The 25,800-nt window shown below is 34.8% G+C and overlaps 1 protein-coding gene and 1 pseudogene across 1 annotated transcript in view; both read right to left on the bottom strand.

The window, feature by feature from the left end:
• PARN (poly(A)-specific ribonuclease) overlaps window positions 1–25,800 on the bottom strand; it is a 200,475-nt gene that overhangs the window by 92,815 nt on the left and 81,860 nt on the right. Inside the window, exon 21 of the mRNA XM_074196422.1 lies at window positions 25,069–25,143. Within this exon, the coding sequence (XP_074052523.1) occupies window positions 25,069–25,143 (75 nt within the window). The remainder of the gene's footprint in view (window positions 1–25,068; window positions 25,144–25,800) is intronic.
• On the bottom strand, window positions 5,356–5,456 carry LOC141496772 (U6 spliceosomal RNA; annotated as a pseudogene).

Genomic DNA, 25,800 nt, shown 5'->3' with positions numbered 1-25,800 from the left:
GCCACATGGATTATGAAGATATAAAAATTTTCACATTTGGAAAATGGATTCTAAAACAAAAGTTCTTCACCTGCCATCTTCACACTAATAAATTCTATTATATAAAATACTGGACCTGAAATCAGGATATAAGTTCAAATCTAGATGCTTACGCTTAATATTTGTGTGACTTTAGACAAATCACTTTATCAATGTCTGCTTCAACTTCCTCTTCTGTAAAATGGGGATTGTTGTGAAGATAAAATGAGATATTTGTAAAGTGATCCTTAAAGCATTATATAAATGCCAGTGGTAGCAGCAATACTGACTGAATATTACAAATATTAAGAATTATAAACGACATTAATGGTACAGCAAATTAAAATTAGAAAATCTAATCCTTACTTTAAGTGACTAAATTTACAGATTCTTATTATAACTCATAATCAAAAATGACACATCATGGAACTTGATGGGGGGGCAGATTAGAATGACATTTCCTTCCTTTCTTGAAAAATAATTGTAAAGGCCTCATTGCAGAAAATAAAATAGTATATGAATAGAGAGTCAAAGCAGGAAAGCCCCCCGCCCCAAAAAAGTACAACTAAATACATAATGGAAAGTAACTATCTGGGGGGAGCTAGGTGGCGCAGTAGATAGAGAACCAGCCATGGAGTCAGGAGTACCTGAGCTCAGATGGGGCCTCAGACACTAATTACCTAGCTGTGTAGCCTTGGGCAAGCCACTTAACTCCATTGCCTTGCAAAAACCTTTAAAAAAAAAAAAGAAGAAGTAACTATCTGCCCTTAAATGTCTCTAGAAGTAATGTGAAAATTGCAGGGTTAAAATGCTTTTAGTTATTTAAAAAAATGAAATAAATACAAGTAATTTTTCTTTATTTTTAACGTAGGATACAATACCTCTCCAAAATTCCTGATAACCCACCCCAGAGAAATTTTCAGATTATGAGGTTTTTGTTGTTTTTTATTTTTAAATTTATATAAATTCTTAACAATGGAGCAACATTTATTTTATAACTGAGATGAAAGAGTTAATCCAGACTCTGCCTGAAAGTTTACTTTTCTCTTTCTTTTTTTTTGGCAAGACAATAGGATTAAGTGACTTGCCCAAGATCACACAGTTAGTGAATTATTAAGTGTCTGAGTTCCCATTTGAGCTCGGGTCCTCCTGACTCCAGGGTAGATGCTCTATCCATTGCACTACCAAGCTGTCCCCAGTACTTTTCTTACTTAAACATAAATTACATAAAGAGGGTAAACTTCTCTTGTAGGACAAATGATCAAAGCCAGTTATCATAATTTTTTGTTTATTCACAATGAACTGCAATATGAAGATAACTTAAATTTGTCATAAAAGAAGATAAAATCGCATGTAGGGGAATGGTTACTATTTTAAATGCTTACAAATACTTAAAATAGAAAGAAAAGAATATCATTGTAAATAGAAAACCTAAAAAGCAACTACTAGAAATGACATTAAAATTAATACAGACTATCCAATACAAATAATTTCCCTTCTAATTTCCTGGTCAATATATTTTTCAGTCTATTAGAAACTACTATGAAACAATGAATATTTTAATGGAACACCAAATGTTTCTTAAATTTTCCAAATTACATGTTTTAGTAGAGATTATTATAGTTAATATAAAATTAATCACTGTGCTACTTTATTTAACAACCTAATTTTTTATTTCAGATCATGTTAACCTGTTTCTGAATCCCAAAGATTATACTGATACTCATCTGACTACTTCAGATTCATGACAAAATGAATCTCTTAAAATTCCTGGGTAATATACAATAATTTGATAAGCAGAATAGGCCAAGAAGATAACTCTGATTTTATTAGAAAAGATGGAAATAATAATCACAAACAATGATAGATTTCAAAATTCAGATTAATAATAAACAGGTTTCTTCCAGCTCCTAAAACTTGGGAGATCATGAGCACAGTAATTCCCCTTTTCTGCCTCTCTGCAGTTGTATGGAATTTCAGTTAAAAGATCCTTGGAAGTGGCTAGGTGGCGCAGTGGAGAGAGCACCCACCCTGGAGTCAGGAGGCCCCGAGTTCAAATCGGAACTCAGACACTTAATAATTACCTAACTGTGTGATCGTGGGCAAGCCACTTAACCCCACTCACTGCTTTGCAAAAAAAAAAAAAAAAAAGATACTTGAGGGGGTAATTAGGTGCCACAGTGGATAGAACACCAGCCCTGTAGTCAGGAAGACCTGAGTTCAAATACTCCCTAGCGGTGTGATCTTGGGCAAATTACTTAACCCCATTGCTTTGCAAAAACTAAAAAAAATAAAAAATAAAAAAAAATCCTTGAGAAGAACATCCATTGGAATTGAGCTGTATTAAATGTGAAACTTTGCAGATATACAATAAGATCTTTAAATGAAGTCTAAGAACTTATTTTAATCAAGAAGTGATGAGACTACAAGTCCAAACAAGAGAAAAGAAGGCAAAGTCTGGAAATCTTGGGAAATATTGTTTAAACCTTTTCTACAATTATATAGAATTCTTAATATCTAATATTTAACTTATATGTGTAAGTGATATGCAAAACAGGAACATTTCCTCTAAAATACCAAGGCAGAACAGTCTTATTACATATGAATTATACACACAACCATGAATATCAAATTAAAATTAATGGAGTGATCAAAAATTGATATACCAGCTTCAGAAATAAATTTTCTGTGAAAGCACAGAGCATGATTAGATGGGTCTATTCTATGTAAACAAATACAATTAAGAATCCTAATGCATACTCTCTTAATTATTATTCATGTGCTAAAAGACTGCAGGTCAAATTACAGGGTTAAGGTTGCTTAATCAATTGAATGTATTAGTTGAAAATGCCTAAGTAACTTCTAATTAAGCAATACTTCCCTTAATTTCAGTCTCTAACTAGAGATAAGTGGTTGTGTTATATTACAGGTGAGAAGGGAGATCCATTTATCTTCTCACAGAGCTCAAACTAAGGCACCAAGAACGCAAAGTTTAAAAGTTTCTAAATTTAATTATGTGTAAATTCAACTTACAATGTTCTCTATCCTAGGACATTCCCACTGGAGGCCCGGCCCGGCCCTGTGGCACAGAGATGCTTTAAAAACCTTCAGTATAATTTACAATCCCATCAAGTTGTTATATATCTTGCCTCACTTCCTAGGTCACCATACTTGAAAAGGTTTTCCTACATGCCTCCACTTCCTCTTTTCTTACCTTTAACCCTTCTTTCCTCTGCCCTTTACAATCTCATTTCAAATCTCATTATTCAACTAAAATTACTCTCCCCAGTGACCCATACAAATGAGCTTTCAATGGCCAAATCTTTCTTCCAAAATCTCCCTTTTCTATCAAAAATATCACTATTCTTCCAGTCTCTCAGATTGGTAACATCTGTATTATCCTCAATCCCTCACTTTCCCTAATCTCACATATCCAATTACTTGCCATATCTTTACTATTTCCTCTGTCACAACATCTCTTGCACCTAATATCTTCTCTTGACTATTATACCTTAGCTCATCCACTCTTTTTGTTTGTTTTTTTAGTTTTTTGCAAGGCAATGGGGTTAAGTGGCTTGCCCAAGGCCACACAACTAGGTAATTATTAAGTGTCTGAGGCTGGATTTGAACTCAAGGATGGTGCTCTATCCACTTCATCACCTAGCTGCCCCCACCCTCATCCACCTTTGCCCAACTAATTTCAATAATCTGATTCACATCTCTACAAGTCTCTCCCCACACTAGTCTATCTTCTACATGGCTAAGAAAACTATTTTCCTTAAATATGTATCTGATCATGTGACTCCCCTCAGTAATATCCCAAGGGCTTCCTGTCTCTAAAATAAAAATAAATTCCTCAGTTTAGCTGTTATACTAACTGATTAACTACCCTCAACGGATCTTTCAAGCCTCATGGGTTACAACACTCTACCTCCCATCTCAGTGCCTTTGCACTACCCAGCCCCCATGTTGAAATTTGCTAGCTCCTTACCTCTGCCTCAAAGTCCCTTTTCTTCTTTAAGATGAAACTCAAACACTATTTTCTGCTTAACACTTTGCCTGTGTTTGCCAAACTTTAATGTAGTCCTCAAACTACCCTGCGATTAACTACTTTGTGTACATTTGCACATTTATTCACTTTATATTTATGCTTGATAGTTTTATATAGGCATTTGTTTTCTCCCATTAGAATGTAAGTTTTTTTCTGAGTAGGTAACTTTACTCTGTGAATAGTGTCTGGCATATATTAAGTGCTTAATAAATGTCTGACAGTGGATGTATGCACATGAGACCTTTCAGGGATGACACATCAACCCCTTTTGACTTCAGTGGTCATAGATAAACGAATTACAGGTGGTCTGCACTCATATATACAGAAGACAGTTAAGAAGAAGGTTTTGAGAGTAAACTTAAGAGATGGTTCAAATTTAAGAATCTAAATTCTCCAAATTTGTATCTCTCTCTCTCTCTCTCTCTCTCTGTCCCCCCCCACACACACACAGACATCCATACCCATACCCACATCCACACTTACACCCCTTGAACGGTGATTTACAGGTCTCTTCTTAAAGGGGCAATTAAAAAAAACACACAAAACACCTATTTGTGCAATGTAGTCTGAAACCTAAACTGATTTGGTTGCATCAGTCAACCAAATTTATAAATTAATGACACTGTAGTAAGTAGGGGGTCAAAAGATTTATGATTTTCAAGGTCTTTCCCTACAAGAATATGAATTGAACTGATTTTGCAATTTGCTTTCATGTTTTCCTTATAATAATAAATAATTCATTTGCATAGTACTTTAAATTTATAAATCATAATTCATCCATGCAATTTTTGACCAAAGTTTACATGGAAAAACAGAAAATCACCTGCCTATTTTTATCCATTTTGAATTATGTGAACTGCTGACTGTATAGGGGAATGAAGATTTAGTCTCTGCATCATCCCATTTGTTTTTGTCCTTCTACCAACATCTTGGCTACTTTATTGCTCATTAGCACATCTACCACTAAGTGGACTTGGAAAGGGAAAGGAAATAACACTAAAATCAGTAATTTTTACTTTGTGCTTATCAAAGAGATATTGGAAGAGATGAAATAACTTGTTTCCCTCCCTTTACATGAGAAAGGAAATCCTGAAAAGCAGATAAATTGAAATTTTGAAGAGAATCACTTGGCAAATGTACTGGGGAGGAAATCTGTTGTTTACTGAGATTTCATGGTGAATTTTTTTTGTAAATTATAAAGGTTCTCTTTGTAAAATAAACAAACCACCACGGTAGTTTTTTGGGTAAACAAGATTTTTGTATATTGAGTTTTCTTTCTTTCTTTTTTAAATACAGAATGCTTCATGAATTTCATGTCATCTTTGCACAGGTCCTTGCTAATCTTCTCTGTATTGTTCCAATTTTAGTATATGTACTGCCAAAGTGATCATTATATTGAATGTTCTTAAAGTGGCCAACATAAATGAAATTCACAGTTAATTCCCCAAATTTTCTGGTGCCCTCACACTGCCCCATCATCACTAATAAATATGAACTGATTACATATTTATAATCAATTTAGGAGAATTTCACTTTTTTCTCAAGAAAGTATTATTTATTTCAGTGAGAATATCACTTTAGATTTTCAAGTTTTTCTGTTTGGAAGTGCAATGCAGAAATATGTAGGAAAAAGATAAGGAGAAACATACATGAATTCCGATCATATACAATTTTAATATCTGAAACATGTCAGTAAACATTTAGAAAGGCACTGTGTTAAATATAGTGGATACAGAGAAGCAAAAGAAAATCTTTGCAAAGTCCTTACAAAATAATTGACAACATAATGAGAGAGATAGCAAGCAAATAAATCTGTATTGACAAGCTATATATAGGCTACAGCTATTAAGAGAGGATAGGCATTAGAAGTAATGTTATATAGGCCTTCCCACAGTTCTTTGAATTCCTTAATTTGATATTTAAAATTTTTTTTATTTTTAAAATTTCATTTATTTATTAGTTTATTTAAGGCAGATGGAATTTTAGTTAGGATTTAAAAGCAATCAGTTGGCAGAGATGAAGATAGCATTCCAGGCATAAGGGATATAGTCAAAGAAAATGTCCCTATTCAAGAAACGGGAGTATCTTATTTATAAAACATCCAAGGGCCAGTGTTACTAGATCAAAGAGAGCATGTATAGGAATAAAGCATAATAAGAATGGAAAGGTAGGAGGGATGAAATTATGAAGAGCTCTGAAAGCCAAAGGATCATGTATTTGATCCTGGGGAGCCACTGCAGCTTGTTGAGTCAAGGAGATGTTGCAAAGGTGAAACTGACAGGCCTTCACCAAGATTAAATATGGAGGGTGAGTGATAGTGAGGCATCTCCTCTGATTTCTAGATTTCCAGTCTCAAGAACAAAGAGGATAATATTGCACTCTACAATAATTTGGAGGGTAAGGGAGACTTTACAGGGGAAAAGACGATGAATTCCATTTTGCACATATTGAGTTTAAAATGTCTACTGGATGCCCAGTTTGAGGAAAGACAGTTGGAAATGTAAGACTGGAGAGCCTAGGGCAGGACAGGTATGGTTTGAGAATCATCAGCATATAGATGATAAATGAATTGATGGAGCTTTATAAAGATAAAGAAAAAAAGGCCTAGGATAAAGGACTGTGGGATACACAGTTAAAAATTATGACTTGGATGAGGATCCAGAAAAGGAGAGTGGGATCCAGGAAATATAGAGAGAAAAGCACATCAAGGAGGAGAGGACAATCAACAGTATCAAAGATTACAGAGAAATCAAGGAAAAGAAATATTGAGAAAAGCCACTGAATTTAGCTACTAAGAGACACTAGTAACTTCACTACCAGAAAATAGTTTTGTTGGAATGAGATCAATCCAACTAGATTATAAAGGGTAAAAAAAAGAGTGAAAGTAAAACAATAGAAAAATCTACTGTAGAAATTTCAGGGAATTTAGTCACAGAAGACAAAAAAGATATAGCAAGACAATAGGGATGGAAGGATCAAATGAGGGTTGTTTTCAGGATGATGGAGACATGGACATCTCTGTAGGGATAAGTAATAAGAGTTCTGAAGATGACAGAAAGCAATCTATAAGAAGAGATAATAGAATGAGATCGTACAGGTAGAGACAAGTGACATGAGGAATTTTTGTTTTTGCAAGGCAATGGGGTTAAGTGACTTGCACAAGGTCACAGAGCTATGTAATTATTAAGTGTCTGAGATCAAATTTGAACTCAGGTCCTCCTGACTCCAGGGCTGGTGCTCGATCCACTGTGCCACCTAGCTGCCCCCCAAATAAGGAATTAATACAAATATGTAAAAACAAGGGGTAATTCCGTAATTGGAAAATATAAATAGCTAAGTTTATGAAAGAAGAAATGCAATCAATACCAAATTAAAGCATGCTGGAAATCACTAATATGCACATTAAAACAACTGAGGTTTCCTCTCAATACATCAGAAGCAAAGATAACAAAAATAGTAAAGGTCAGAAGGGTTGTGAAAAGACAGACAGATTAATGATTTGTTGGTAGAGCCCTAAATTGTTCCACCTCTTTTTGAAAACACTGAAAATATGCTAGAAAAATTACTACATCATACATATTCCTTTATGGAAGCAATACAACCACTGAGATCAAAGACAAGAGGTAAGGGTTCGATCAAAAAAAAATTTATATCTGCTATTTTCATGGAAGCAAAAAAATTCTAAAAACAAAAGATACCCATTAACTGAAGAATGAATGAATAGGTCATAGTATAGGAATATAATGGATTGTTGCTGCACTTTAAAAAATGGCAAATCAGGGGAACTTAAGTGGCAAAATGGATAGAGCACCCAACCCTGGAGTCAGGAGGACCTAAGTTCAAATCTGACCTCAGATACTGAAAAATTACCTAGCTGTGTGACCCTGGAAAAGTCACTTAACCCCATTGCCTTAAATAAAATTTTAAAAATAAAAAAAAAATTTGAAAATGGCAAATTAAGGTATTCAAAGAACTATGGGATGGCCTATATAAATTGAATCAGAGTATTACAAAATCAAGAAAATAATTACTATAATGACCACAAAGTAAAGGAAAATGACATCAAAAGACAGAACTCTGATCCACATAATGAGTCATCACAAATAGATGGTTATTGTAATTCAGTCATTCAGTCCTGTTCAACTCTTTGTGATCCTGTGAGATCACACTGTCCATGAAGTTTTCTTTGCAAAGAAACAGGGGTGACTTGTCATTTCCTTCTTCAGTGTATTAAGATAAAAAAGGTTAAGTGACTTGTCAGGTTTATACAGCTAGAGAGTATCCGAGACTGAATTTGAATTCAAATCTTCCCGACTCCAAGGTCAGTGCTCTATCCACTGAGTCACCTAGCTGCTTTTTCATGACGACATTACCGATGATTAAACATAACCATAGCCCACTCCCCTTGCAAAGAAGAAGTGGTCTCCCAGTACAGAATGAAATTTAAGTTGTCAGATATCACTAATATCTGCCTTAAATGTACTTCAAGAGAAAGTTCTACTGGGGGAAAGGGGAAAGAAAACTGAGAAGTGAAGAAATTATAAAAAAAGAAAAATCATTAAATGTGTTAAGCATCTGTGCACATGTTTATACAAGCATTCAAATAAATATATAAAATATATGTGTACATACCTGTATGTGTAATGTGTACATATCTATATCTACCTGCCTACATATAAAAACACCATCTCTTCATCATGAAAACTCCTCTGACCTCTAAACAGATAAATTAAGTAGATTATATAGGTTCAGTATAATATAAAAGGATCATAAAACTGTTTCTTGATTCTTACATGAATATCTTAAGTATTGTCTAGTTTGCCCTTCCATCAAATGTCACGATCCAGAGGTATCAAATAGGATCTACATAAACTAGACATATTAAATCCAGATGATAACTGAGCTTATAAAAATATACTGATCTGAATCCTGTTCATTTCAGGACAGATTTATAATATAGCAAAAAAAAGTACTAGGAGAACTAGCAATATAAGTAAATTCTCTAAGCTTCTGTTTCCTTGTCTACATTTTTAAAGGGCTACTGAAGATCAAAAAGGCTTCTACAGGGGCAGCTAGGTGGTGCAGTGGATAGAGCACCAGCCCTGGAGTCAGGAGTATCCGAGTTCAGATTCGGCCTCAGACACTTAGTAATTACCTAGCTGTGGGGCCTTGGGCAAGTCACTTAATCCCACTGCCTTGCAAAAAACCTTAAAGAAAAAAAGCTTCAGGGGTGGCTAGATGGCACAGTGGATAAAGCACCGGGGGCTTGGAGTCAGGAGTACCTGGGTTCAAATCCGGTCTCAAATATTTAATAATTACCTAGCTGTGTGGCCTTGAGCAAGCCACTTGCAAAAATCTAAAAAAATAAAATAAATCTTCTACATATAGTATAAATTTTTGAGGGCAGATTCAGGGAACTGGAAACCTAAAATATTAAAGATGAGGATACAATAGACATAGATGAGGATACAATAGACATAGCAATTGAATCTGGAGTCCAAGGATCTGAATTTGAATCCTGCCTCTCAGACACTGAATATACCTGTAAAATAAGGACACTGGACCATATAATCTCTGAGGCCCTCTTTCTATTCTATGTCTATGATTCTATTTATCTGATTACAAAATTGATAAACAGATATGGATATGCTTTAAGATAAAACGTTTTAGCTAGAAATAGAAAACTATCCTGTTCACATTAGCATGATAGCACCATCTTGTGGCTGATGGAATGAGAATGGAAATTCAAACTGGAGTGGAAAAGAAATTATTACTTTTAAACATTTCATAATTTGCTCTTTCACAGGAATTATCCCCAAATGGGAGGAAACTACAAATTCGGCATTATTACAACATAATGACAGTTCTAATGCATCTAAGTAAATAAAAATATCAATCATGTAATTGCAAGTTTTAAAACCTCTTTTCCCAAAAATCCAACCATAATACAGTAACTCATGGTTTGATTAAGGAGTGTCAGAACTGAGAATATAACCAGCTCTAACTTGATTTCAATAACAATGTCTAATAGCTAATATATATATATATATATATATATATATATATATATATATATAAAAGTTTTCAAAGCATATGACACATATCCGATTCTTATAATCCTATCATATAAAGGACAAAAGTAAGAACTTTTACAATATTCTCTCATCTCCCTGCCTTTGGTTTCTTTCCTCTAATTGTAGAATGCTGCCACATTTCCTAAAGCAATACTTTCATCATACTGTATACCTGCCCCCAAACTTTCAATGGTTCCCCACTGGTCACAAAATAAATCCCAAGTCTTTATTAATCATTCAAAGCATGCCAGAGTTGAACTCTGAAAAACCTTTCCAAATTTTTTTTTACTACCACCTTACATAAACTCTCTTCACCTAGTAACTGATTGATTATATATATATATATATATATATATATATATATATATATACACACACACACACATATATATATGTATGTATATATATCCTGTACCTCCCTCTCTTTATTCATGTTATCCTCTAACCTATTTGCTGAAATATTACTGATCTGTAAAAGGCCTGCTCAAATGATACATCTTTAAAAAAGGCTTTTTAACCATTAGAGTTCATAACCTGATGACATTATACACTGCACTATACCTTGCATTATTATTTCAAATATGTGTATCTTCTCTTTAAGACTAAAATATAAACTTCCAAGGACCAAGATAATTAATAAGTTACAAAATGCCTTCAACACTCAAATATTTACTGGAGTAAATTAATTCAACAGGTTAAGAGTCCTTTTTGTTAGAAATACTTCTTTAATCATGGGACAATTTCCATAGGTTGCTGTTGCATTGTTTCAATAGTGTCCAACTCTTAGACATCACATTTGGGGTTTTCTTGGCAAATCTACTAGAGTGGTTTGCCATTTCCTCCTCCAGCTCATTTTATAGATGAGAAAAACTAAGGAACACAGGGTGAAATGACTTGCCTAAGAACACGTAACTAATAAATGTCTGAGGACAAATCTGAACTCTAGACTTGGTGCTCTATCCACTGAGTCACTTCGCTGCCTAATTTCCAAAAGCACACACACACACACACAAAGAAATATACTGCCAAATATTATTAAACCAGACAACAATCCTTTTTTTGTTTTTGTTTTTTAACAATCAATTCTTGGGGGCCGCTAGGTGGCGCAGTGGATAGAGTACTGGCCTTGGAGTCAGGCATACCTGAGTTCAAATCCAGCCTCAGACACTTAATAATTACCTAGCCGTGTGGCCTTGGGCAAGCCACTTAACCCCACTGCCTTAGAAAATCTTAAAAAAAAAACCAATCAATTCTTTATCTTACATAGTAAGATAGGAAATGGCAAATTCAGAAGTGATTTGGCCCTTTTCCTTTATAATAATAATAATAATAATAATAATAATAATAATAATAACAATAATAATACCCTTGAAAAAAGCAGCTGAAGGAAAGTAATGTTTTGTAATGTTTCAATTGCAAATCTTTTAGATAATGTCATTAGGTATAAATGGAAAATTAGACTACGAATACTATCTTATTTTTTTATGGTTTTTTTGGACTTGGATTAATGTTATACATATATATGGACAAGTTTTCCAAACAAAGTCTCTTTATTTTGGCATTTCTTTTGGAAGAAAGTAACTGGCATGCTGGCCAATTCACTCAATTATGTCTGACAAACATTTTTTAAGTATCTTTGGAACTCCTTCAAAGATAAAATATAGAAATGGCTTATCAAAATTTTTTTAGGAAAATCATCTTTTTAACTATTGACTTTAAATGAAAATTGACTAAAAAAAAGGTCTAAATAAAGAGGGGGAAATTATCTTACTGATAGTAAAACAAGAACATGATTCTACACATTTCACAATGAAAAATCATAGGAGAAATTAATTTTTTTCTTCCCAGACTACAACTGCAAGATGATATGTAATTGACAATAGCTGGAGCAGCTAGGTGGTATAGTGGATAGAACACCAATCCTGGAGTCAGGAGTACCCGAGTTCAAATCCAGCCTCAGACACTTAATAATTGCCTAGCTGTATGACCTTGGACAAATCACTTAATACTATTACCTTAAATAAATAATATTAAAAAAAATAGAAGTGACAATAGCTGCAAAATGAGACATTTAGCAATAAGTCTTGCTAAACAGGTAAGAAATAAAAAGACTACAACAATTCTAACAGATGTGATGACTTAGTACCCAATGTAAAAGGAAAAAAAAGTAAATAGCATTTAATCTAGTTTTCACACTCTGAAATGATTCAAACTTGTTTCAGGCTATTGATATCAATATAAAGTCAATAAGCAAATTGATTTATTATTCAATGATTTAACATAATGCAGTTAAACTTATTTCTATTATTTCTCAATTATAACCCATACAATTAAAGTACACGTTCCCAGACCAAAACTTCCTTCCCTCATCTACAAGTGTTCTCTCCCACAGTTCAAAAGCAAGTTCTCTGAAAAGACACTGTCTTACCATCTATAGTACCTAATACATGGTTTAATATTTACATTTTTTAATTAAAAAAGTCATTCATGCTAAAATTATTGATGGTATCTTATGGGGCACACAAACAATTTTCCAATTGCAAAGTTCCAACTGAAAATTTTCTTTGTCCTTTGTCATTTTTTTCCAGTATTCTAATATTTTCCCCATCAACTGGTAATGAAAAGAGAACAAAAAATTGTCCATAAAATCACTCACATTATACCAAATAACATGGGGAAAGTAGGAAATGTATGATTGATGAGTTAATATATGAGAAAAGACTTATTTTATCTATTTTAATATTTTTTATAAACCCACTTATTTTGTAAGATAGCTGCTGTTTGGTCAGTAGTTTTTTCCTGTCTAATTCTTCATGATTATTTGAATCATTGAATGCCAATACTGACCAGGGAGCTTGCCATTTCCTTTTCCAATGGATTAAGATAAACAGAGGGCAAGCAACTTGTCCAAGGTCAGAAAGTTACTAAGTGACTGAGGCTGGATCTGAACTCAATTCTTACTAATTCTCAGTCCAAAGCTTTACCACTGAGCTACCTATAAGATACAATAGTAGGAAGATACAATAGTTTGGGTTATGTGTATTGAGGCATATTGTATTCAGAAGATATTGTTAATGTCAATTAATGGTCACTAAAGACTCATAATATGGTAAGATGACCTATATTTACTACCCTAAATGACTTTTGGGCTCCTTTGGAGAATAATCATATTCATCTTCTAATAAACAATCAATTGTGAAAATTCTCTTCTTCATCATAGATATTAAACAATTTGCTATATTTTGTATTTGAATTTTATTTTCTAGAGTTAAAAATTTTAATACAAAAAGTTTAAGTCAGAAAGTATAGAAATGTAAGACATAATATCAATCATGATAGATTTAACTCTTCTCAGAAATGTAATGATCTAAACCAAATCCAAAATACTCATGATGAAAAATGCTTTCCACATCCAGAGAAAGAACTATGTAGTCTGAATGTAAATCAAAGCATATTTTCATTTTCGTTTTTCTGGTTTTTTCTTTCTCATTGTTTCCCCCTTTTTTTTCTTGAATCTTCTTTGACAACATGGACTAATGTTTAATGTAATTGTTATACATGTACAATCTAAATGACATTGCCTGCTATCTTGGGGAGGGGAGGGGAAGGGAAAAGGAGGCAGAAAAATTTGGAATCAAAATCATACATAAATGAATATTGAAAACTATCTTTATCTGTAATTAGGAAAAATACTATAGAAAGAAAGAAAGAAAATAGAGAGAATAGAGAAATACAAGGCATAGAATAAATGACCCCTAAAATTAAACTAAAGTTATAAGAATAGAAGAAAAATAAAACAAGTCAACTGTGATATGAGGATTTACTGGTTTGGGTCTACTGCATTCTGTTACTCAGGTTATTTCTTAAAATATCACACCACTTTTTTCTTTGTCAGTGTACTACTCTTAATATGAGTAAATTTCTACAATAAGATCCACAAAAAGCAGTCATTTAAATTTCAAATACACAACTATCAAATTTATTTTACTCTTGGTAATTAAAGAGACTATGTTCTAGTGAATGATCCATTTTAAAATTAGATATGTCAATAAAAGAAAATCTGAATTCAAATACTTCAACAACACTACTTTCAACTGGTTTATTGTTGAATTTGATACAAAGTCCAGTGACCAACATGATGCAGTCAAAGAACCAATGCTGCAAATAAAATTGCATTAGTGACAAATTTTAAAATAAGTCAGTAAACCTGAACTTCTCATTTTAATTCAAACACTGAATATTTCAGCAGATTTCTGGAATCTGTTAATCTCCCTGTCTTAAATTTCTATCCCCAGTAACATGAAATACTGCATATAACACTATACTAAACACAATGTTATTTATGTAGTTTAGGAAAAAAGTGAACACTTCCTGCCAAAAATTACTTTATAATGAAGGTAGCAATTGTATTAAATATTTTAATGATGATACTTAAGAGTTTTTCTGGTAGTATGAGTATGAAAAAAATCAAAACTTTAAATAAAGTAAACTTTAATTAAAACCATAAAACTATCAGAATTTATCAAAAGTGCAGCTGGGTGGTTCAGAGTCAGGAAAACTTGAGTTAAAATCTAGCCCTAGATCTTTATTACCTATGTGACCCTGGACAAGTCACTTGCCTCTCTTTGCCTCAGTCTTCTCATTTGTGAAATAAGCTAGAGATAGAAATGTCAAACCACTCCATTATCTTTGTCAAGAAAACCCCAAATAGGGGCAGTTAGTGGTACAGTGGATAGAGTACCAGCCCTGGAGTTAGGAGGACTGAGTTCAAATCCAATCTCAGGTACTTAATAATTACCTAGCTATATGACCTTGGGCAAGTCACTTAACCCCATTGCCTTGCAAAAACAAACAAAACACAGAAAGTATATAACAAGATCTTAGAAAAACATCTGAAATTTAAAAGTAAAAATGCTGACAGAATTAGAATATTATGTTGAAGATAAGTTTTAAAAAATCCAAAGGTATTTAAATTATTTATAAAACATTTAGCTCACTAACCAAATCGCTAACTAAAGTGTTCAATTAAAAAATTGTCAACCAACATTTATTAAGTACTTATTATGTATCTGGCATTGTATTAGGTGCTGGCAATACAAATCCAAAGAATATAACAATCCCTACTCTTAAGAGCTTCATTCTACTTGGAGAGGTAAGTAAATATATGCAGCATAAATAAAAATAACAATAACAAATAAATACAAAGCAGTAAATACAAGATAGTGTGGTAGATAAGGGAAAAGGACTTTATGCAGGAGGTAGTATTTGAACTATATTTTGAAAAAAAAGAAAGAATTCTATGAGGCAGAGGAAAGGTGGGAATACACCCAGGTATAAGGAATATCTAGTACAACAAAGGCACAGAAATATAAAAAAGAAATTGTGTGCTATATGTGAGTAAATAAAAGAGAAAACAAGAAAACAGGGAGTGGAAGTGATGTCCAATGAGGTTGGAAAGATAGGCTAAAGCTGGGTTGTTGAGGCTTTTAAAAGCTAAAGTGAGTTGTTTATATTTGATTTTAGAGGAAAGAGGAAGCTACTGAAATTGGCAGAACAAGAGACTTATATGGTCAGATCTGGGTTGGAATCAAATCATTTTGGAAACAGCATAAAGGACAGCTGGTATGGAAAGACACTAGGGGAGTCAACTAGGAGGCTTGCAATAATCTAGGAAGAAAGTGATAGGGACTTAAACTAAGATTGTAGTTGTGTGAGTAAGATGTTGTGGAGGTAGAAACGGGAAGACTTGGCCCTTGACTGGATATATGGGATGAAGAGAAGGAATGCTGAGATTACAATAGGAGTCTGAAAGGATGGTAATGGCTTTGACAAAGATTATAAAGTCTAGATGGCAAGGGTTCAAAGGAAAGATCAGCCCAGACTTACTTACTACAAAGGAAACTAATTATATCCAAATAGAGTTATCAAAATGTATATTTTTGTAATTTCAGACTCCAGATTAAGTACACTTGCTATAGTCCAACCCTTCTCATTTTCTAGATAAAGCTGGGTAAAAAGGATCATGTGACCTGCCCATGGTTTTTTAAAAGTCAGAAAAAAAAATCAAGATTCAAACAGGTCCCCTGACTCCAAAACCAGTGCTGTTTCTTTTTTCTGTTCTATGCTACCTTTTGGATTTATATAAACATACAATATATATTCATACCTGCACCTTACTTTCATTTATCTTGCTTGAAAGGCAAGGGCACTGCATTTAACACAAATACATAATGCTCAGTTGAGATGTAGGCTGTGTTCAAGGAAGACTAGTACCTCTGATATGAGAGTTTCCAGGACCTTTTCAGAATTGCTTTCCACATCTGATGTCCACCTAGTCCATCTAATTCTCACCTGTTGGCTTCAAGAAACTGTAGTATACCCAGTAGACACATTCTGGTAAACTGTTTCAGGAGACAAGTTAAACCAAGATGAGAATAATCAGGGGGTCTCAAACCCATCAGTGAGTTAGGAGGGTGTCTATCCCAAGTTGTGAAGATTGCCCCTGGTGAAAGGGGCAGATGAGAACAATTCATTTCAAAAGCCATGAAGGCAGGTCGGTCAAGACATTGAAGATGTCAGGGTCATCCACTGAATCTCAAGTCATCACTAGTTGTCTTGATGCTGTCTTGCTACTGGACTGTGATGACCCTGAAAGAGAGACTAAGGGCCAAAGACTTCATGTCTGCCTCACTTAAATCCAATTTACATATGATTCAAAAGCCTTCACCTACACCATTTTACCATTCCTATTTCAAAGTCTTGTGGCAACAGGCAAGCGATGAAGCAGCAGACGTAGGCACACTGGGAGCTGTAGTCAAAACCCTGTCCACAGATAGCCCAGGTCATAGGGTAGTTTCCCCACTGAAAGCAGCAATAGGATTCAGCAGTCCCCCTGGGTGTCTGAGCAGTCTTTTAAGAATTACACTGCTCACCACCTGGTATGAAGAACCAGATTCAATAAACCTAAAAGGGAAACAACTTTTGTTGTGAGAAAACTCAGCAGATATCATATCCAAATAGCAGCCCTGAGTGAAACAAGACTGGTAAAAGAAGCTTAACTCACACTGGGAGCTGACTATACACTTTTCTGGAGTGACCACAGTGAAGGGGAGTACTATGAAGCTGGGGAGACAATCAAAACTAATCTGGTCAACAAGTTTGAATGCCTACCAAAAGGAGTGAATGACAGGATCATGATAATGAGTTTCCACTTGAAGGAAAACACTATGCCACTATCATTAGTGCCTATGTTCCCAGCATGATGAACCCTGATGAAGTCAAAGAAAAATGTTATGAAGACCTAGAGACCCTAAACATCAATGTACCAAAAGAAGACAAGCTTATAATTCTGGATGACTTTAAAACTAGAGTCAGCTCAGACTACCAAACATGGCTGGGAGTCCTTGGGAGGAATGGAGTTCCGAACAGCAAAGGTCACCTACTGAAGGTCTGTGCATCTTGTCACAAACACTGTCTTCCATTTATCTAAACATAATAAAACTTCCAGGATGCACCCCCGCAGCAAAATATTGGCATCTAACAGACTGTAAGGAGAAGAGACAAACAGGATATGAGAATGACAAAGGGTTAGGGTTAGAGTGGTACAGAGTGCTGGACTGATCACAGACTCATCCTCTCCAAGCTGAATTCATATTCAACAGAAGCAGCGAGTCGATGTCAAGTGTAAGTTGGCCTTCATTTGCCTGACATGATGTGCCCTCATCAGAGAGGGCTCTGTGTTTCTTTTGAGCTAGAACAGTTTGTGGTTAACTTGGGAGGAAAAAGTTGAACTAACACAACAGTGGAATGGAAAGAGTGGGCAGTTTTCAGAGATCTGGTGTACAGCACTACATTTGCTAATCTGAATCACTCACAAACATTAAGATTAGTTTGATGAAAATGGTGGGAAAATAAAGAAGCTGCTAAATGAAAAACAAGAACTCCACAGGGTTTACTATCAGGATAGTTCATCCATTTCTAAGAAGGCAGCATTTTCCATCAAAAGTAAAGTACAAATGAAGCTTAGAGAGATGCAGGACTCTTGGTTCCGTTTTATACAGATAGAAACAATCTAAAATACTTTCAGGGCAGCTAGGTGACACAGTGGATAGAACATTGACCTTGAAGTCAGGAGGATGGGAGTTCAAATTCAGCCTCAGACATCTGACACTAACTGTGGAACCCTGGACAAGTCACCTAACCCTGATTGTCTCACATCCAGGGCCATCTCCAGTCCTCTTTATGACTCTGGAGGAGTAAGTAAGGCTGGTGACTTAGTACAGTATCCCCTCACTCAAATTCAATTCATGTGCTTTATCATGGCATCACCTCCCTGAGGTCATGGTCTTCTTCGATACTGAATGACAAAATATCCTCATCAAAGCTCTTTTATGATATTCTGAAGGCTGTTTATGGGTCAAAGACATATGGTGCATCTCAACTTTTCAGTATTGATGGTGCCACAATGATTAACAACAGGGACATGATCCTAGAGAGATGGGTGGAACACTTCCATAGTGTCTTTAACAGACCATCATTAGTCAATGCAGAAACCATTGACAATTTACCTCAAGTTGAAGTCAATCAGTTCCTAGCTGAAGCTTCAACTGAGGAACAGGTTTTGAACACCATTAGGCTCCTTTCAAGTGGCAAAGCACCTGGTGCTGATTCTATTCCAGCTGAGATCTACAAGGTGGGGTGGTCTATTGATCATCTAAAAGCTTACTTAAACTTTACAGGTTATCTGGCATGAAGAGATATTTTCCCAAGAATTCAAGGATGCCTTCATCATTCATCTCTTATAAAGGTAAAAGGAATAGACTGTCCTATGACAATCACAGGGGGTGTTTCTCTTTTAGTCATTGCTGGTAAGATTCTTGCCAGAGTCCTTCTCAATAAGCTGATCCTTCATCTCCCTGAGAGCCAGTGTGACTTCAGAAAGGGCTGAGGAACAATTGATATGGTTTTTGCTACCCAACAACTTCTGTAAAAATGCCAAGAGTAGAACAGAATTCTGTATACAATGTTTGGAGATCTGACCAAGGTCTTTGATACTGGGGCAGTTAGGTGGCACAGCGGATAGAGCGTCAGCCCTGGAGTCAGGAGGACTTGAGGTCAAATTCATTCTCAGACACTTAACATTCACCTAGCTGGATGACCTTGGGCAAGTCACTTAACCCCATTGCCATAAATTAAAAAAAAAAGTCTTTGGTACCACCAGTCATGAGGGTTTGTGGAAAATTATGTCAAAATTTGGTAGCCAGAGAAGTTCATCAGTACTGTTCATCAATGTCATGAGGCATGCTTGCCTGGGTTCTGGATAGTGGATGATGCTTTTAAGATTTCAGTCACCAATGGAGTGAAACAAGGCTGTGTCCTTGCTTTCATTCTTTTTAGCATGCTTTCAGTCATGTTATCAAACACCTTCACTGAGGATGAACATGACATCAAAGGTCAGATACGACACTGATGGCAAATTCTTCAACTTGAAAAGGTCAAGACCAAAGTAGAAGGAAGACTGGTTCATGATTTTCTGTATGCACGTGATTGGGCACTCAATGCAGCCTCTGAGATGCAACAGAGTATGGATTGATACTTTGCTGCTTGTGCTAATTTTGGTGTAACAATTAACACCAGAAAAACACAGGTGCTCCTTCAGCCAGCACCACATCTTCTATATATTAAACCATCAATTATAGCAAATGGATAAGTTCTGAAAACTGGACAAGTTCACTTTCCAGGGAGGTACACAATGATAATGAAGTTGATATATGCATTGCCAGAGCTAGTTCAGTATTTGGAAGGCTCCAAAAGAAAGTGTGGAAGAGAGGAAGTTATAATGTCTGTCCTTCATTTTTGAAGAAGACCACAACATCAGGGGATTGATACCATGACAAACAAGTGAACTGGATCTGAGTGAGGGGGTGCTGAGTCACTAGCCTCACTTTCTTCTCCAAAGCCATTTATTTGGGGGTCAGTGGCCAGATATGAATCAGGAGGACTGGAGATGGCTCTGGATTCAAGGCAATCAGGGTTAAGTGACTTGCCCAAGGTCACACAGCCAGTAAGAGTCAAGTATCTGAGGCTGGATTTTAATTCCCATCCACCTGACTCCACTGCATCACCTAGTTTCCCTTTGTATTAGACTAACTACCAAACTGAAGGTCTACAGAGCCATCTGAGCTGACCTCACCTGTGAAACCTAGACAGTCTACCAGCACCATGTCAGGAAACTGAATCACTTCCATTTAAATTGTCTTAGGAACATTCTGAAGATCACCTGGCAGGAGAAGATACCAGACATTGAAGTCCTTTCTTAAGCTAAATTGCCTAGCATTCCAACATTACTATAGAGAGTGTAGCCATGACAGGTTGGACACATTGTTAGAATACCTGAAGTACATTTGCCAAAAAGACTATTCTTTATGGAGAACTCACACACGCATGAGGGGGTCAAAAGAAACAATACTGGGACAACCTGAAGGTCTCTCTTAAGAACTTCAGATTTGATTGTGCAGCACAGGAGACCCTGGCACAGGACCACCCAGCATAGCTTGTTGTCATAAGAGATGAGGAAGGCAAAATTGCAACAGCTCAACAAAAACGTGACCTATATAAGTTTAGAGTAAACACCTCAGGTGTTCTCATGGACTATTTGTGCCCAACCTGTGGTAGAGCATTCTGAGCTCATATTGGTCTGATGAGTCACAGTTGGACACACTGTAATTTGTCTCAAATATAGTGCTGTCATTTTGGTCTTCTTCAATAATGAAAGACAAGAACCAACCAACCAAATGTTAATTGCTTTAAAAAAAAGTAAATTAGATTTAGGTTGTTTCTTCTCAAGGAAAGATATTTTTGATAGCCCAACTTGAGCATTTCACAAAACTGAATTAAACAAAGCTAGTTTAAAGTCAACTGCTACAATAATATATATTTTGGCAATAGTAGAAAGTTTTTACTTATAATCAGCAAGATCAAGTGCTTCTTAATTTTCCTTTTAGAGTTCTTTCTATTCCTCTAATCTTCTTATCTAATCAAGGTCAGTGATCAGGTGGTTAAGTGTAACTTATTATAAGAAGAGGATACATGCACACACACTAATTATAGATTTACATGAATTCATATATATATATGTATTTTTTACTTTCAGCAAATAAAATATAAATAAAACTAGAAATTATTTTACTGTTTGTGTCTATATTCTTAGAGCCTAGTACAATCTTTGACACATAATAGGCATTTACTAAATGCTATGGATAGGGGTGGCTAGGTGGCCCAGTGGATAGAGCACCGGCCCTGGAGTCAGGAGTACCAGAGTTCAAATCCAGCCTCAGACACTTAATAATTACCTAGCTGTGTGGCCTTGGGGAAGCACCTTAAACCCAATGCCTTGTAAAAACTAAAAAAAAAATAAAAATAAATGCTATGGATAGAGAGGATGACTGAAAAAAGGCAATGTATGAGAGGAGGAAAAAATAAATACCAGTTCTGCTCGTGACTCCCTCTGTGTCTATGAGCCTAGATAAATCACTTCACCTCCTAAGGTCATAGGTTTGTTATCTATAAAATTAGGAAACTGGACTAGATAATCTTTAAGGTCCCTTCCAACTCCAAATACCAATAATATTAATGAGCAAGTTCTTAAATAAATCAATGAAGAACTTTTGGAACAACTTGGAGTTTGAGTGGTTTTTACCATACAGATTTCCAATATCCATCTCCTTTGAATTGACTATTAATCAATTTGTGCTTTTAAATCATATCATTCACATAAATACTGATCTCAAGCAATCAAAATAGTGATTTCAGTCAGTACTCTGAGACATTTCTAAAAAAAAATCATTGACACTAGGTAATATTCTGCACAAAATTTAATAAAAAAATAAGAGACAATATTTAAACATTGTGAAGACCAGGAAGTTCTGATTCTTTTTTCCCAATTAATGCCATCAGCAGAATAAAGACTCTTACTAAATGTCATATTAGACAGAATATGTAACAAAAAAGTTTTGTTTTTTAAAATGCAAACATTAGAACAGTTTAACTCCTAAAATCCTGACAGCTTCTACCTTTCCAAAGAAAAATCTAAGGTGAAATTCTCAGCTTCAGGTTATCACAGGAGAAATATTAAACATGTAGGCACTTATACATGATCATTTACAATCACACTAATAAGTGGGTCTGTTTAACTGTTCTCTGGAAATGCCTTTTATGAAGGCTGGGGAAGCATCAAAAACAAGTATCAATAAAAAAATTTAAAGAACACTAAAGATTATGCACTTATTGTCTATAGAATCCATTCATATACCTAACATAGTCTTATCTTAAACTATAGTTTTCTCATTTAAATTAGGAGTGAGGTAATTTTCTTGGTGATTACAGCTAACTAGAAAACAAAAACCTGAAATGACTGCAGCAATAAAAACTTGGCACTGAACATTTTATTAAAAAAAAATTTCTATGTCCAATAATTTAAACAAGGAATCACGTTTACATTTTAAATTAACACTTTGAAAAATCCTTATGTTATCTTCAAGGATCTCTATCCTGAAGGGACATTGCCTTTCATTTATGTTTATTAAATAATTCTCATTCGATAGTCTCTAAGATGGATAAATCTTGTTCTACAAAAAGTTTTCTAGTGAAAAAAATATTAAAGTTGAAGTTAGACCTGAGCTTAAGTTCTAACTTCTCCATTAATTAATTTTGTGCCTTTGGGCAAATGTTTCTGGAATTCCCTGAGTTTAGTTTTCTCTTCTCTAAAAATGAAGAAAACATTATTTTACAATTGAAAAGAATCTGAAAGAGATAGCTAGTTCTACACTCGTGCCATTTTACTGATGACAAAATTGAGATCCAGCTAATGATTTGCCCAGGGCTTGACAGTAAGTCAATGCCAGAGGAAGAACTAGTATCAAGAAATCCTCTTTCCTAATCTAGTCCTGTTTGGTATTCTTTCTGCAAGACCAATCATTCTCATAATGTAACACTGAGGGTCTTCCCCTCCCAAATTGATTCTTTTGTGAAGACAAACTATGCTACCTTTTACCTCAATTCTTACCTAGCCTTTAATTTGTGAATGGGTACTGCCACAGACAAACTGATATCTGGGCAAGATCTTAACTTAAAAAGGTCAAGGTCTCCACTGCAACCAGGGCCACGGCCAGTCATCTTGACCCATAGGCCCTGCCACTGGACTCTTATGATTCTGGAGGAGAGATGAGATTGATGACTCTGCACAACTCTGCCTCACTTATATCCAATTTGTTAGCTAGATAAAACACCCCCCCAGATATCACTGGTTCTATTCAAGAACAAAGGATGAAGAACAACAATCTCTCATACTACTTAATACTGCCAAACAAATTCTTAGGAAGATCAAATAGGACACCTTCTATCTTTCAGACTATCACTTTGCCACCACCTAGAAAACTTCCTTACTTTCAGGTTCACTCTTAGCACTGTCACCTGATTAATGTCCTTACTGCAGACATCTATCAACTTCCAAATAATACTCCCTCATTTTCAATGAATTCAGTTCCTGGCTTGTGATATTTCACAATACTCTATCTTTTGGTCCCATACTTGGGGATTTCAAAATACATGTTGATATTCTAGCAAACACTTGGTTTGTCAACTCATCAATCTCTCCAGTTCATGTGATCCTCCACAAAGGTATACTCACACCCTAGATTTTACTATCACCTTTGACCTTGTAACCTGAACTCCAAAACAGGAGGCAGTTTGACAACAGTGGAAAAGACTGCTATACCAGGAGCTACAGGAATTTGGCATAAATCAAGGTTCTGCTATTTATTATGTGTGTGTGATCTTTCCAAATATTCATCTTGAACCATGAAAAAAATTTATATAACAACAAATCCATACTCCCTATGCTAACATCCTTTCTTTTTTTCTTATTCTAATATTACATAGTCTGAATTCATTTTAGCACACTAACTTTTAATTCTTGAGCTAACTGAAAAATACCAAGGATAAAGACACAAAAGATTACTGAACTAAATGATGGATGTGCAACTGGTGAATATGCACATCAGAAAATAAGTTAAGAGGCTAGGAACTCTAACCAGAATCTCATTAATACAAAATACTCTCAAATTATCTCCACCAATACAGGCAATATATAGCAATATTTTCTTTGCAAGTTATTATCTGAGAGTTGCCTAGAGCAGTGAGAGTTTAAGTGACTTGCCCAGGGTCACCTAACTAGAATGTGACAGAAAGAGGACTTGAAACTAGATCTTCCTGACTCTGAGGCCATCATTGCATCCACCACAATCCAGGTACCATTCATCAGACAAGACATGACAAAAAATTTTTATATTCACGTAATTAAATATTAAGCTTAGCAACCTAGCCAATAAAACCAATCTGGGGACAGCTAGGTGATACAGTGGATGGAGCACCAATCCTGAAGTCAGGCGGATCAGAGTCCAAATCCCACCTCAGACACTTGATACTTATTAGCTGTATGACCCTGGGCACATTACTTCACCCCATGGCCCCTCTCCCCACAAAAATTCAATCCAGCATACTTTACTAAAAATTCCTTCATTAAATGAAACCTTTTTTTAATTAAGCATCGAAGCATCTGACATTCTTGAAGATCCAGCTTCAAAAATGATGAAAGCTACATGTTTCACTCAATAAATTATCTTTTCATCCCAAAGAATGTAAATCAAGAACTAAGAAGCTTGGTAAATCTCACTGCTTGTGATCAAAAGTGTGTTCAATCTTTTAAGTGTTTCAACTGATGCCATTAATGTTCTTGAATCAGTATTTAGACAAATCTTTCATAATTAGAGTCTTCTAAAGCCATTAGATTTTTTCTTAGGTTCTAGGAGTCAAGCATACATATGATATCAATAACAAGATTAGAAAAAAAAAGTTACAGAAACTCACCAATCTGCACTTGGTCAGGTTGACTCAGAGAGACAAATGCTGACGTATCATCAATCCAAGACACCTGAATGTTACCTGCAACAATGAAATATAATTCAGGTGAATATGTGAATTTATGGTACTCTCCAATTTGATTTATATAACTGAAATACTTTCTATGCTTAAAAAAGATAATTAAGCATTAATAAAAACCTCTGACCTGTCTACTTTGACTATACTAAAACTTAATAGTCATTTCCTACAACATACTGAAGGAAAAAAAAATCTCAATCTCTAATACAAAGAAAAATAAAACATCACCAAAATTTACAAAACAAACAATTTTTACTTTTTGAGAGAAATATAAAATAACTTACTCATACCCTTCTCAAATTAAAAACAGGGAATATAAAAACTACTCAATTATATATTTAAAAAGTATCTTTTGATTCTACATGATATAAAAAACAAGGAACTAATTGCAAATATATATTGTACATTTTACATATAATCTTTATATATATATTTATATATTTATACATACACACACATAAGCAGACAGTTAAAGGAGAGATAGAAACAAAGGGAAAGGATCAAAGTAAAAATAATTATTCAATAACAAATATATATACTGAGAACCCACTGCTCAAAGAGCACTGTGCCAGTTAAGACCTAAAAGAATTGAATGACAATATTACTGATCTCAAGAAACTAAAATCTTCTTTTCGAGAATAAAGAAATATGCAAACAAAA

The sequence above is a fragment of the Macrotis lagotis genome, chromosome 8 (genome assembly GCF_037893015.1).
Source record: "Macrotis lagotis isolate mMagLag1 chromosome 8, bilby.v1.9.chrom.fasta, whole genome shotgun sequence".
NCBI classification, from domain to species: domain Eukaryota; kingdom Metazoa; phylum Chordata; class Mammalia; order Peramelemorphia; family Peramelidae; genus Macrotis; species Macrotis lagotis.
This window is presented reverse-complemented; position numbering and strand designations above follow the sequence as displayed.